General features: G+C 37.2%; 1 protein-coding gene across 1 annotated transcript in view; it reads right to left on the bottom strand.

Annotated features, from left to right (window-relative positions):
- Positions 1–8053: 8053 nt before the first annotated feature.
- ntrk3b (neurotrophic tyrosine kinase, receptor, type 3b) overlaps positions 8054–16037 on the bottom strand; it is a 143389-nt gene continuing 135405 nt past the window's right edge. The window contains exons 13-14 of the mRNA XM_037694051.1: positions 14248–14406; positions 8054–9227 (exon numbers count right to left, since the gene is read on the bottom strand). Coding sequence (XP_037549979.1) covers positions 9042–9227; positions 14248–14406 — 345 coding nt within the window. The 3' untranslated portion in view covers positions 8054–9041. The remainder of the gene's footprint in view (positions 9228–14247; positions 14407–16037) is intronic.

The following is a 16037-nucleotide window of genomic DNA, read 5'->3' as shown; positions in this document are numbered from 1 at the left end:
ACACACACACACACACACACACACACACACACACACACACATACATACACATACATACATACATACATACATACATACATATATATATATATATATATATATACATACATACTAAGATAAATATAACATTCAGTTTGAAGTCCACATCTTGAAAAACTGCTCTTTATCTTAAACATTTAGCACCTCCATCTGAAAGAAGGAAACAACTTAGATCACATTCTATGTCTATTTAAACTTAGAATATGATCTCAGGTGTAGACGTTAGAATAAAACATTTAAAAGAGATAAACACTCCTTTTTGCCATCTTATTTCAGCCACAGTGTTTAATTTAGACGAAAAGCTCTGGAATCAGCACTGTGTGAGACCACTGGAACTAACCACCTTGGAAAGGCCTTAGAGGAATCTGGGGTCAATTTTCCACCTCAAAGAACCAGAGCTTTTTATTGTTATTGACAGGCTGCAGAGGTGGTGACTGCATCATTTCTAACCAGATCAACTTCCAGGCTCCCTAATCACCGAGATATTTCTTAGTATTTGTTTGCTCCAATTCCAAGGCTAAAATTCTTTAAACTAGTTATTTACAATTAATGTCTAATTGTGAAATGAATTTGTGAATTTGTCCAAACTGTGATTACAGCTGAACTGAAGATACAATAGAACAGACTGTGGGCTTACCACAGTTTCTTTTTTTAATTACCAGGCACCTTTCCTTCATATACTGAACAAAAATATAAACACAGCACTTTGTTTTAGTTCCCATTATTCGTGAGCTGAACTCAATGATTTAAGTTTTTTTCTACGTACACAAAAGGCCTTCACAAATTTGTGTAAATATGTGTTAGTGAGCACTTCTCCTTTGCCAAGATAACCCATCCAACCTCACAGGTATTTCATATCAAGATGCTGATTAGTCTGCATGATAATTGAACAGGTGTGCCTTAGACTGACCACAATAAAAGGCCACTCTAAAATGTGCAGTTTTGTCACACAGCACAATGCCACAGATGTTGCAAATTTCATCAGGATGAACAGAGCACACTTGAGACACTGACTCTGACATGCCTCCATTGAAATATCTATAGGTGTCCTGCATGTGTGGTTCTCCTCTCTGCATGATCAAAAGTCAGGTCTACATGTAGGAACATTTAGAAATTTGTAAGTAGTGTCAGAGATGCTCCTAAACAAGTAAGGATGTGGCACCTATGTGCAAAGTGGAGTGTGTGTGTATGAAGCTGCAGCTGTCACTGAATGAGCTCTAATATAAAAAGTTTTGTAAACTTCCATCACAGACAATTTAACCTTACATAAAGAAATGCTACGGTTATTTGCATGCACAACAACTACAGCAACTGTAGCGCTTCCAGTGCAGCCTGAGGCACTTCCTGCACAAATATTATATATATAATGGAATATCCACGTACCGCAAACTTCACCGCAGTACACAAGTTCATCGAATAGCATTTGTATGAACTACTACAAATATAGTGACACTGGAATTATTTTAGGACTAAAGCCATCCACTTTAGTCTTGGACTCATGAGGCTACATAGCAGTTAGCTCATGAGTCGGTTAAAAATGTAACTCTAAACTGAGGTTGTTTAAAAAGCTGTCTACAGCAGGTAAGAGAATAATTGTTTGTATTTTTTCATAGTATCTTGTTTCAAAAGATTTGAATAATAACAATAAAAAATATATCTAAACTTTGGTTAGCATGCATTTATTCAACCTGTGAAAATGAAACTAAAACAGCAGCCATTTCTTGTAGGCTACAAAATTGGACTAAAGCAGCACATTAAAAGCCAATTCCATTATAATAGAATATGAAAACCTACAGCTCTGAAGTGCAAAAGCTCAAACAACCCACGATGCACCACTTGAAGATTCTGTTGCATGTGTGTCTCGTCCTTGGACAAATTGTAACCCAATATTGTTTCGCAAACCTTTTTTTCTGGAAAGAAAATTGCCTTATTTCCAGGTCAATAAGCTACTTTTCCTCATGCTGCGCAACAGAGTGCAAAGAGGCTGAACCTGGATATTTGACACACTCCACATCTACTGTAATATGAGCACACACACACGCACACCCACACACACCATACAATGCTGATGCAGACAAACTCTGAACGTACACACACAAAACACTTTGTAATTGTAAATCAATAAACAATTACAGAACCACCATCACATAACACACTGCTGACTGACCTCAAATCCCTCAGCGCCAGCTGTGTCTCCATTTCCCTGCTTGTTTGGAGCAGCTAAACATTGCAGGGATATTGTAGCTGCCATTTAATATGGACATTCTCCAGTGAATGCTGGAGGTGTAACTTGATGCAGCTCCAAATGAAGTGTTTCCTTTTGTGCATGTTTACTGCAGAACGATGTGTTTGGCAGACAAATTATAACTCGTATCCGTCAAATAACAAACAGAATCTTGAGCAGATCTATTACAAAGTTGGTTTACTTGGAAATGCAATTTAATTATCTTTACTTTAACTTTTGTTTTAAAATCTAAAAAAGTTAAATCTGGTCCTCTGGACAAAACAAAGCAAGTTTTGTTTTTTGGATGTCCAGAGGACCAGATTTAACTTTTTTAGATTTTTCTACCTGGATTAATGAGCATGCATCAGGATATTTAGTTTTAAAAGTTTCTTTTTTCAAACTGAAAACATTTAATTGTTTATCCCATTCACATGAAGTTAAAAGTCTTACGATACTAATGGAGAATCCCAGAGTGCAACTCAGAAATGAGTATTAATAGCACACAGCAACAAAAAGACTTAAATAATTGATTTTGTTGTTTACGTCCTGGTGGAGTCGACTTCCTGAAGAGGCAAACATCTGCACAAGTTAAATATTATACAAGCTAGGGCATATTATGTCCTTAAATCCACAATTAGTTTAGTTTGGGTTAGTATTGGTGAGTACTGAAAGAACTCTGATGAAAATGTAGATTTACTTTAAGAGCAAATATCCATCCATCCATTACTTTGACCCACTTCTTCCTTACTGGGTCACGGGGGTCACTGGTGTCCATGTCCAGCCATCACTGAGCGAGAGGCAGGGGACACCATGGACAGGTCTCCAGTTCATCACATAGAGATACTGTAAACAAGACAAACAACCATTCACTCTCTCACTCACACCTCATGACAGTTTAGTTACCAATCAGTCTAACTTACATGTTTTTGGTCTGTGGGAGGAAACTGGAGTACCCAGAGAAAACCCAAGCATGCACGGAGAGAACAAGCAAACTCCACCCAGAAAGGTCCAGAGCTCAGATTGGAACCGGCAACCATCTTGCTGAGAGGTAACAGCTCTACCAACTGAGTCACCGTGCTGCCCACTTTGACTAATCTTTAATAAAGTCATAAATACAAAAAATATGTATTTCCCCTCTCAAACTGTGATAATCCTTGGCTGTAGAAAATATTTAGTGAAGCAAAATGATAACACATTGTGAGGCGAATGACAAAAACAGAGCCATTTTACCAAAATAAAAATCTCTCAGGTAAAAAAATAATTTCACACAAAAAATATTTAAATTAAAGTAATGCAGGTAAAATAAGAAGCATTTTGTTGATGAGCAGATTGTCATTGGGTTAAAAAACAATCTTAAATGTCGATAGGCTATGTTTTTTAATGCTGATTAAGATATCATGAGCAAAACCCCAGTGGTTTCGATCATGTCCAAGCTTGTGACGAGAAAACAACGAATAAAACAAGTCACACGCTGGATGAAATGTAAATGTGAAGACTTTGATGAAACTGATAGTAACCAGAGGAAGACCATCAGCTGGACCAGCAAGGCTTCTCTGCTGTTTTTTTATTTTTTACTAAGAGCTGAGATGTTCTCAGCAAGCTTAGCTGGTCACCTTATCCTAGTTTGACAGAGATGATACTTTACTACAAACAGGACCCAAAGCTTTGTGGAGTGAAAGACATTGAGGGTGTCACTAGATGATGAAAGATAAATGTCTGTCTCCAAGTTATTTATTGACCTAAATGCAGGGCTTAATTTGAGCCAGATCCTGCCAGAACATGATCTGGGAACTCTCTTATTTTGACAGGGTGTATAACAGTAACTGTTTGCTTGGATCCGGTAACTCTCAGGCTTACTAATAATAAAGTTATGAACAAATATGACTGCCTTGGACAAATAAAACTTATATTGGATATGTAAACTGAAAAAAAAAAAAAACATAAACACTCATTTTAAACACAACAGCCACTTACGAGCTTCTTAATATCACATACGAGCTGCCCCTTCAAGAAGCATTTCTGCCTCTACTCGTAAAAAAATTATCTGCCCCTAAAAGAGTGCTGGGGGTGAGTGCAGAGCTAACCAGACAGTCACACACAGGCAGGAGCTCACAGGAAGCAGCAATGAACAGACGGAGGAGATGCTTGGAGGTTTCACATGTGGAGTCGGCCAGTGAACTCAGCAGAGAAGAGTCGACTCAGAACTGTCAAGTAAGTGGGGTTAGAATGCTTGACAGAAGCGGAGTGTTTACAAATGTAGGTAAACATAGATGTTTAACAACCTGTTAAAATACACCAAAATGCAAGAAATCTCATCTACTTTACTCAAAATTTTCTGGGGGAGGACTCCCCGCCCCCCCGAGCTGGCCCGCCCACTACTTGCATTCCAGCACTGATCGGTTTACAAATTAAGCCCTGCCTAAAAATGTGTTCTTCCAAAACTAAAAGTTAGCACATTAGTTTACATCCTGTAATTTTCATCTGCAATTAAGATCCTAAAACTATAAGACATAACTGGCTAAATACTTCCTATCGTGAAGTGAAAAATCATGTTTTAGTTTCATAAAAATGAATAGAGGTGGAAACAAACAGTCACACGCTAAACTCAAGCTGTTCAGTTCTCTCAGAGATACAGAGGAAGACGAGATTTTGTCAAATTCACATATCTTTATAAGACAGGACAAAATGGAAAAGGAGAGTCTGATTGTTTGAAGACATTTTCTTAAAGAGAGTCACATTAATACAAAGATCTATCATGGAATATCAGTATTTTATATACTGCAGCTGTTATACCACATTTTTATATTTTGTAACGTGTACATGGTAATATGCCAAGTTTGTTTCAAAAAGTGTTCCGTTAGTTCATCCAAGAAAACGTAAAAAAAAAAAAAAACTTAATAAACAATATTCAACTCACCATGAAAGGATTACAATACCCTGCAAATGCTCACGGTCTGTGTCATAATGTCTTTAAGCGTTTATTTTTACCACAAGAGAATACACAAAAACTCAATACTTTGGGTAGCTCAATGGGTTGGATTCTGCTTGTCATAGAAAACACATGAAATAACCAAATGTTCATTAATGCTTTACATAGTCCCAAGTAGAACAAAGACAACACTGTGAGACTGTGAGACTTCATGGTCAAGATAATAAGGAGGATGTGCGAAGAGGTCCACTCTGAAATGCTTCACATTCTGACACAAGGTGAAATAAAATTGTTGCCTGAGGCTTGTCGTCTAGTCTGAAAATCTTCAAGATGTGTAAACCGAGCTCATTTAGTCAACTGAGCGTGTTTTTACGAGCTGTTCCTTCAAAATGCGAACTGTTACCCAGCTCATTTAATACAATAATTACACTTAAAAAAACGTCTTTGCAGTGACATAGCTGATTCGTTTAAGTAATTATTGGTTTTCATGTGCAGACACAAATTGACACAAGTATCTGCGTGGTCTGGTGACACCTCTCTGATTGTGATGGAAGAGGTTTGGATCCAAACAACAGGAGGTGTAAAATACTCATCATTTATGAACAGCTGACAGAAAAGCAGGAGATTAAAGATGTGTTTTAAGTTTGGCATCTATTTTTTGTTTGTTTGTTTACAAAGAGCAAAGTCACAAGATCTTAATGGTATCACCCAGCACTATGTAAAGTTGGTTACACAATTTATGCCAATGCACTTTTTTTACGTTCTTGAGGCTGCGGTATCTTGGTGATCAGATCCTGATGTTAGAGCCCAGGTTGCGTCGGAAAGGGCGTTCGACGTAAACCAATTACTGAATCTCCCATACGGAGTTAGTTCAATGTGGTGACCCCCCGCACAAGAGAGCAGCTGAAAGAAAAACAACATACTATTTTGCTTTCTTGCTGAGTTCAATGTTTTTGGTTGGCTATGTAAGGAAACATCAGTAGCCATTAGCTGTTTGCTAGCACAGTATTAGAAAATGGGTTACTGTTAGCACTTTACAATAGGCAATGCTAACTATGACTTTTGGGTAATAGTGGATAGGACATGGAAAAGCTTTGATGTGACCACTGTTCACACTTTGAATTGATGTAACAAAACAAACGAAGATAAGTGGGGATAGATCAAATAAAAGTCCGCTTTTGTACTGTTAGCATAATGGCATTTCACTGCCATGAAGGCATTTTTGTCTCTTTTTTTTTTTCCAACAAAGAATTTCTGGCATTTTGAGAAATTAAATCTTTGTGACTTTTATAAAATTTATATAACTGCGAGTACTAAAATATATGGTACAATTAAAAAAATGTATAGCAAGGCAACAAAAGTACTTAGCCCAGCATTTTATCGGTCATTCCTGCTGTTAGACATGCTGTCCAGGTTTGCGAGTGAATGAATGTCTTTTAGTGGTCATGTTGTGAAGAGGTGGGGTACACCCCTGATGGGTTACTTTGTCCATCCCAGAACCAACAGAAAGACACACAACCATGAACACACACTCACACCTAAAGGTCAATTAAGAATATCAATTAACCTAAAATGCACGTCTTTAGGCCTTGTGTATGATACTTTAGATGTTTCTTTTTCTCTGTATGCCAGGCTACTAGGTAGCAAGAATGTCCATATTAATGACATGAAAATACAGAAAAAGAACATGTTTAGCATGGCTAAAGAGTCTTCCAAAACTTGTTTTTTTATTGATACTGTTTTCAATTTCCTCCTTTATTAACCATTTCAGCACACGATCAAAGTTTAAAAGGCAACAGGATCTGGATAAAGCAAGACAAATGAAGAAAACAAAACCTGCTGTTGGGTTTCTAGTGCACAAAGTGATAGTGAGAATGTGCAAAATAGGCTTCTACATCTTTGTTTCTGAAAAACTCTGTGTCTAGTCCAGAAAAGTTTTCAAAAGTCTTCTCTTTAGGAATGCGTTGAAAGAAAATGTCTATGTTTCTCACCAAAAACTCTGAATGTGTATGGTTGAGACGCAACAAAAGCAGAAGATATCCATTTAAAATATATTTATATATCCAGTGTAATGTGAATAGGGCCTTAGAACTTGGGTGGAGAACCCGGAGTACCAAGAGAACACCTTCACATGCAAACCCCACAAAGAAAGGATCAAATAAACTGATAAATAAAGCACATTTAAGACAACGCAAGTTGAACCAAAGTGCTGTACAATAAAATAAAGCAACCCAAGAGCAATGACATAAAAAGCCACATTTAATGTGCTGCTATTTAGAGTTTATCAATTGGTCCTGAACAGCCCTCAAAAGCTTTGGAAATGGTTTCTATATGAGAATAAAAATAAAATTCTGAAGTTAAATGAAAAAAAGGAAATCAAAAGAAGGAGTAGTCTTTAGCTTCTTAATTGTTTTTATCTGTTTTTGTAGGATTTCTGAATTAGTATGCATTATATTAATTTTCGGTGATGTTTTGAATGAGAAATATCTAGCTTAAACTATATGGCTCTTTTTTTTATGCTAAGCTAGATAAACTGCATTCTGAATGCATCTTCAATACATATGAAACAAATACGTTTTTAAAAACTGTTCCTCAAAAGCTCATAGCAAGAAAGCAAATAGACATATTGCACAAAACATCAACCTGCTCCTTTAAAGAGGCGACACAGCTGCAGCTCACAAATGATGAATATGCACTCCGCGACAAAAATGTTTTCTTTAGCAGTTTCACACCAAGAAGCTTGAAAATGACAAAGCATGTGTTTGTGTTTTAGGGGTGTGGCATGAGATATTACTTATCAACTCATTATTCTTGCTATAAAAAGGAAATGAACTGGAACGTAAAAGTGAGGTTTCAGCACCTCTTGGGGAAGTGTTGAACCATGGCTCTGAGTCATCCCACATCCTCCCAGGTCTGTGATTCAGTGTCAGTGGGCTGTATGAACTGTAGTCACTGTCATTCACCTTCATCACATGTGATAACTTCATCAGCACTGACATGGATAAATTCCCAAGAGAAACCTCCACCGAATTAGGATGAAAACAAAGACCATAGCTTAATATGTTTGCAACCCAGATCACAGTTAGAGAAAAAAAAGAACCAAAGTAACATCCAAAAAAATAAGTTAACATAATTCTGACATATAGAATTCTACAATATGTACATTATTTTTTAAATTAAAATAGATTTGTCAGTTGTCTGATTGGGTAGGTCCTCTACAGAGCACCGCTTTACTCCGATTCTCCCGAGTGAGTTCACAGTTCCCTTTAAAATCTCAGTGCCATCCAATCAGAGAGCAAGTAAGGCTTCCATGTCAAGTCCCTGCCAATAGTTTGTTGATGGCATCTTCCGACAGGGCCAAGCCCTTAGCAACAAAAATGGCAGACCCTCCAACTCCTCGACTAAAAGAAATAAATATAAAATATATGTAATATTTCTATATATATTCATAAAACCAAAACCAGGAAAGATTTCAATTCTGATGGGTTCTCGCCATTTCCGTTATGCTTTATCCAGCCCACATCTTGTCCTTTCTTCACTTTTTGTGTATTTTTGCAGTTTTCTTGAAGGGAAAAAAAACAAAAACTTTTTTCTTTAAACATGTACATCTTATGCGCAAGTAACCAAAATGTAAAAGTGTGTGTGATTTTTTTAGTTTTGTTTTAATATGTTTTATCCACTATATCCAAAAGTGTGGCAGGCACTTAAGTCCCTCCCAGACATAGCAGGTGTTGTTCGACAGTGGATCAGGTTGGTTTGGTTTTTCCTGGATTCATGTGGGTCATTCTGTCTTCTATGTCTCTGTCGATTTCGATGTTTGCTGACCAATTGGCCATCACCGGATTGCTGCTAGCCCAGGATGTCCAGGTAGACTGGGGTGGCTTTACCCATGGCAAACAGGACCTTCTGAATGTCCTTAATGTTCAGTCGTTGCTGTGGTTCTCTCTGCCAGCAGCCCAGCATGATATCATAAACCTCTTTAGGACAGATCCGTGGCCTCTCCAGCACCCGACCCTGGGTTATGCACTCAATAACCTGCAAAGGAGACAGAGCAGTGGAGTGAGACAAGTGGTTCTCAATGACTAATTGCTTTGCTTTGTCCATGATGAGAAAGTGGTGGCACTGAGCACACGGTCCTTTGAGATTTGAACTAATGAAACTGAGATGAAAAAAAAGCAAACAAAAAAACAGACTCGGCACTAAATATGTGTGGTAATGAAGGATGAGAAAGACTTATATTTTCTGTTCTATAGCACAAAATAACATTGACAATAAGTGGGGGTGGAAGTGAAAGCCTGATTGATCATTTCTTTGTCAGTCTTGTGCACCAATTAGCCAAATGACTTGCTGCTGTCATGACTATTTGACTTCATTATTTGTGTCAATTTCAGACCACTGTAGCTTAACATGATGGATAAAAATCTATTGGTGTTTATTGACTCAATGCATGAAAAACTGCTATGAAGCAATATTGTTTTGGTTAACACATCAGAAGAAAAAAAAAAAGAAATCCCCATAAGGCATTTTATGGTGTCAAGCAATTTCATGCTCTTGCAAGCTGGCTGCAAAAGAAAACAATGTTAGAACAAATAACCTGATTAGTAATCTACTAATATCTGAAACCTAATTTCTACAAAAATATAAAGGTGCAACAAATTTAATATCTTTTAACAAGTGAGCTATGTTAAAGTGTGTCCACAGTATAAATAGTAGAAGGAACAAATTATATAAAGACTATTGTTTGTCACACATTATCTTTACATTGTTATTTCTTTGTAGTGTTTTGCCACCGAAGGATGACAGACGTGGCAAATAAACTACTGTCAGGAGTGGCAGGATGGAGGATTGAGAAGAGCTTCTTTGCATAAATTCCTCAATAACAAACGGTACAATGAACGGGTTGTGGAAGCTGCAGTCTCCTGGCAACAAACTACAGAGGCTGACCGAGAATGCAGCTGATTTACAAGCATTATTGTTATCCAATCTGCCCAGCGACATTTGCAATAAGTGATATGTTTGGGTTAATTCAAGTCAGTTTGAATTCTTAGAGCTGTAATTTGAGAACTCAAATCTGCATTCTTAGTAGATTTATAGTGTTTGCATATGTCAGCTGCTTTGCAAATAGAAAAATAAAGTGACAGCACAGGACCCTTCACATTGGAACAAGGAACCTAAAAGGACAGACAAACTGTAGGACATCGACAATAACGTGCCCAGGCAACAAGGGCAATAATATTATTTTAAAAAAAGTTAAAATGTCCTTTTTCTGCTATAAGTATCCATTCATTAATTCAACCTTTATTTATGCAGATAAATCACAATGAGCCTTGAAGACTCATTTACAAGTGAGACTTGTTTGGACAGACAATAAAATGGTGAAAATTACAACATGGGCTTTGGAGGCAAAAAAAAATCCTAACACGCTCTTATCTTAATCTTTGGTTGAAGATTAATAGCCAAGTAAAAACCTTTTCTGCTTTGTTTTTTTTTCCATTCAACCTTTATTTATTCAACCTTACATTTCTATACTGATGACACAGTTGTTTATTGTCAAGCTTAAACAGTTGCTAAGACTTTCCAGCTTTTGCAATCTGCCTTTGACATTATCCTTATGACTTGCTCCATCTCAAACTTGCCCTAAATGCCGATAAAACCATAGGGATGCTTTTATCAAACAGGAAGTCGGTCCCAGCAGTTCTTCCTTTGATTTTATCCTCAAATGGTGTCCCTATTGAGTTTGTCGATTCCTATAATTATTTGGGTATCTTGGTCGACTCGCATCTCTCTTTTAAGCGTCACGTGGAAAACCTAGTAAGGAAACTGAAAGCTAAACTGGGTTTCTTTTTCAGAAATACAGTAGATCCTGTCTAACTCTGAACACTAGAAAATGCCTTGTAACTGCAACTTTCCTTCCCTCCATTGACTACGATGACATAATTTACATGAACGCTTCTACAAGCACCCTGCAGATGTTGAATGCTGTCTATCATGGTGCACTAAGATTCATAACTGGCTGTAACTACCGTACCCATCACTGCACCCTGTATTCACTGGTTAACTGGACATCATTAACTTCACGCAGACTCCCCCACTGGTACATTTTCATCTTTAAATCACTTCTTGGTCTGCTGCCTTCATACATCTCCTTCTACATGTCTCTGCGTGAGTGCAGCTACAGCGTGCGCTCTCAGGACATTATTACCTGCAGTGTTCCCTCAGTGAGGACTGAACTAGGCAAAAGGGCCTTCTCCTACTCCGCTCCTGTTTCCTGGAATATCTTGCAAAAAGATCTGAAGCTCTCGACCTTGACCTCTCTAAGTGACTTCAAACATCTGCTAAGTTCCTGGCAAAAACCAATGCAGATATGTTCCTGTTTTTAGTTTTCTACACTGCCTTATAATTTAGTCGTTTGTGTTTTTTTTTTTTTGGTTGTTGCTACTTTTCCTTTTGACTGTCCTTTAGGTTGCTACTTTTGTTTTGATTTGTAAAATTTTTTTTTAAAAATTAAAAAATTTGTATGCCTTTTTTAATGACTGTCTATTGTTGTCGTTGTTGTCCACTGTTGTCATCACTCTTTGTTAAGGAAATCAAGTCTCTCTTGTAAATGAGTCCTCGAGGCTCAATGAGATTAACCTGCCTAAATAAAGGCTGAATGAAAAAAAAAAAATTCAGACTAGCCACAGGGATTCATTTACAAGAGGGTCCTGTTCCAGGCAGAACAAATAAAGTAGTTTTATATAAAGAAGCTTGAACACTTAATTTATGTCAGATTAATGACACTATTGCGACTCCAAATGTCAAATGCACTCACCAAATCTGCTGCAACAATTGTAAACAAATCAGTGTACACACCGAGCCAAGCCTTTCAGAGTTTCAAGATTGCTGCATGGGAATACTTAATGCAAAACTGATGCTCAAAACTGCTTATTGTCTTACCCACCTTGAGTTGGACTGAAAACTAATGTTTAAATTAATAATAAGCTCTGATGTTTGGAAAGCTGTGGCAACTTGGTGCCTCTACGAGCACTGCCAGCATGTTGCTCTGTCATGACAATTTATTTCTACAACAACAACAAAAAGTTAGAGTTAGATTTAGAGTTCTTTAGAAACAATAATGGAAAATATGTTCAACATACCAAAAATGAACAATTCAGAGTTCATTGCATTGCCCCTGTCGGACAATGTCTCAGACTTTTTGTTGTGTACTTCATAAGTGAGTGGTGAGTAGTGGTTCGGCAATAGCTGATATTGTTTGTTTAATTCCTACAAAAAGTGGATATATGTGACATTATACTTTTATATGGATTCTGTGAGGAGAGATCATATCTCTCCAAATTTAGCTTCTCTCCACTGGCTCCTGTCAAATTCAGAATATAATTCAAAATCTTACTTCTAACCTAAAAAGCTCTCAACAACCTAGCTCCATGTTATATTACTGATCTTATTGCTCCATATTTTCCTAACAGAGCACTTTGCTCTCAGGCTGCAGGTTTACTTGTGGTTCCTAGAGATTCCAAAAACAGAATGGGAGGAAGATCTTTCAGTTATCAGGCTCCTCTCTTGTGGAACCAACTTCCAGTTTATGTCCATGGGCTGACATCTTGTCTGCTTTAAGATTAAGCTTAAGTCTTTCTTTTTTGATAAATCCTATAGTTAGGGTTGGCTTAGGTTTCCTGAGTTATTCCTTAGTTATGTTGCTATAGGCTGGAGGACAAACTGACCACATTTCTTCACTCTGCTGCTGTCTTTAGTTACTCTACCTGTTTCGTATTTGTAATTATTTCTATCCTTGACGTGTTTTTTTATTTTGGTCTTTTTTCCAATACGGTGTAGACCTGCACCTACACCTGGACCTGCCATTCTGTGTTCATTTGTGTCTCCTTCCTCTTCCTTTCAAACCCAGCCGGTTGAAGCACATGGCCACTAATCCTGGGCCTGGTTCTGCTGGAGGTTTCTTCCTGTTAAAAGGGAGTTTTTCTTTTCCACAGTTGCCTTTGTGCTTGTTCAGGATGGGAGACTGCGACAAAGTGAAGATTCAACGTGTCTGCTGGCTTCCTTCTTTAGATAGATAACTTTTACTAATAGGCTTTAGTTTGTAGGTGAATGTTTTTGTACAGTGCCCTGAAACAACTTCTGTTGTGATTTGGTGCTATTTAAACAAACTGAATTGAATTACAAAAAGTAGATATACTGTATGTGACATTATACTTTTACATGGATTCAGGGCCATAAAAAGCCTGGGCAAGAAAGTGCATGCTAATTTTAAACTCCAGTTCCACAGAGGAATGATAAAGCCCAGAACATAGCGGGGCCTGTTTTTAACAAGTTTCTGGGTAATAATTTATCTTTTTCATGGAGTGACTTGTGCTCATTTATAACGGTTGTAGTAATGTATCATGGCCTTACGCACTGAACATGTCAGAATAGCCCGACATTAAGTGGAATACTCCAGTCAAACCCAGCTGAAGATAAAATTACATTTAAACAAAAGGCAGAAGAGCCTTGTAGGAGCATTCAACTCATAACACTTGCACAAGTTGCTGACACTGATAAGTGTTTCACTCTTTGAAAATTCTAAGGAATGTGGAAATCTCTGTGTAAAGCAAAAACGGCATTAATGTACCTGTTGAAATGTTTGTAAATTATTTGCATAACAGATGCCGGGATATATTTTTTTTATTCTTTTGAGGACATTCTTGCTTTACAGGTGTAATCCTAATGGAATTTTTACTGACATTTCTTTAATGAAAAGAAAAAAAAAGCACAAGTGATTTGTTATATACCACCTTGTCTTTTGGCCAAGTGCCAATAATTTATTACTTTGCTGGACTGGGTTTTTGAGGATGAAGAAAACAAGAAAGCAATAAATTAAAATGGAAAATATTGGCACTGTCTCTTAGAAAGCTCAGTATTCAACTGAAGGTTGAAGAGAAATCTGCTTTATTCCCTATTCCATTAAATCTTAAAGGGAAAGTGTTTATGTTCTGCAATAAAAAGAGCTTCCATTCATCCATCCTTTTACTCTTGTTTATAGATGTGCTTGGGGCTTTTTTACCTCGTTGTTACCCAGTTGAAACCAAGGCTGCTTCCCATAGGTAAAGATCTCCCACAAGATGACTCCAAAGCTCCAGACGTCACTTTCTGTGGAGAACTTCCTGTACATGATGCTCTCTGGGGGCATCCAACGAATAGGTAGCATGGTGTGTCCTCCAACCTGAGAGAACATTACAAAAGATAGAGGAAGAAAGAGTTTTACTGCAAACAGAAATATATAAAGTACAGGTCAAGATGTTTGGTTACCCAAACAACTTGGACTGAATATTATTCTGTCCACAAAAAATCACTGACTCCTTAGATTTACCATGTATCAATCAATCAATCAATTGTATTTATAAAGCACCCTTCATACTAAAAGCAGCTCAAAGTGCTGTACAAAATTATAAACAATAAACCCACAAAATAAAAGCAAACAACACACACAAAATAAAATAAAATTGTATGGAAAATGTATAGACTGAACAGAAATGAACCAGTTCAGGAAATACAGTTAAAAGCTGTAATGCTGTGGTTGTTAACAATGATACAGCACAAGGAAATAATGAGGCTTTCGCTCTATTTTCTGTATGTTTACCTTCACTGAATGTAAAATAATTTAATTTATGGTATTAAAATACCTCTTTGCTTTGATGTAAAATAGCAAACTGCAATCCCTTTTCTTCCATATTTTTAGCCCCAACATTAGGAAAATGAAAGTATCAGAGCACTGAATGAAACATTTTTATTATTTTTTGTTGCATGAGGCTCATATAGCTGCTAACAGAAATGTAAATGTTGAGGTTCCACATATCACCATCAAAATCTCTTCATAACCATAAGAGGGTTTGTGGGATGAAGGGTAACAGTCAAGGGAGAGATCAGTTTGGAAGGGTTTTTTTTATATCTTCAAACCATCCGAACATAAAATGAAGTTTCCTCTGGCTGTAAATCTTGTGTCAATGGAAATTAATCGATTGAACAGTTGTTCATTAATCTGAAGTTTTCATTTGCAAACGTTCTATTTCAGATCCAATAACCATTTGTGTCAGTATCTGTGCTTTGATTATGACAGTCTTGACCTGGACAAGACTTTTCTTTTTTGGAACACTTGCAACAACAGCACATGAGTTAAAATATACCAGATAATCAATAGTCAAGCCTGATAGGGCTGCAGACACAAAGTAGTGGATATTTTTGTAGTTCAAGTTCAAATTCAAGTCAGTTTATTGTCATTATCATCACATGTGGTACATGAGGTGGAACAACATTATGTACACAGGGTACAGTTACACCCCAAAATAGCAGAATATAAAGTATAAAAATAAACTCTAAATAATGACCTAAGATATACACTGATGTACTCTAAACAAATGCCAAACGGTATGCCAAAAGATCTAAGTAGTACTTTAATTGATTACAAATACAGTAGTCCCTCGCTACTTTTTTGGTTCGTTTTTTGCGGACTTGCCCTATTGTGGTTTTTCAAAATAAGATTGGACATGACACACAATTGGCTGATGGATGGATGAGCTGCATGAACGGCATGGAAATTTTATTTTAAATATACTATTTTAAAGTATTTAGCACCTGCTGCGCCTGTGTGCAGCCCTAACTGCAGGATAAGCTTCCTCTTGCATCTGATCAGCTGTTCTCAGTGCAGAGCGGAGAAGTGGGCGTGGCCAAGAATGCTTGCAGGTGGCTGAGAACAGCAGAGGCAGAGAGCTGAAATCATGACATTCTGTGCTCTTTTAGAGCATTTAGAGTTTAGAAACATTGGTTAGAATATTGCAAGAGTGTGGGAAGGGTTTA

The sequence above is a fragment of the Nematolebias whitei genome, chromosome 2 (assembly GCF_014905685.2).
Source record: "Nematolebias whitei isolate Nwh7 chromosome 2, NemWhi1, whole genome shotgun sequence".
Lineage (NCBI taxonomy): Eukaryota > Metazoa > Chordata > Actinopteri > Cyprinodontiformes > Rivulidae > Nematolebias > Nematolebias whitei.
This window is presented reverse-complemented; position numbering and strand designations above follow the sequence as displayed.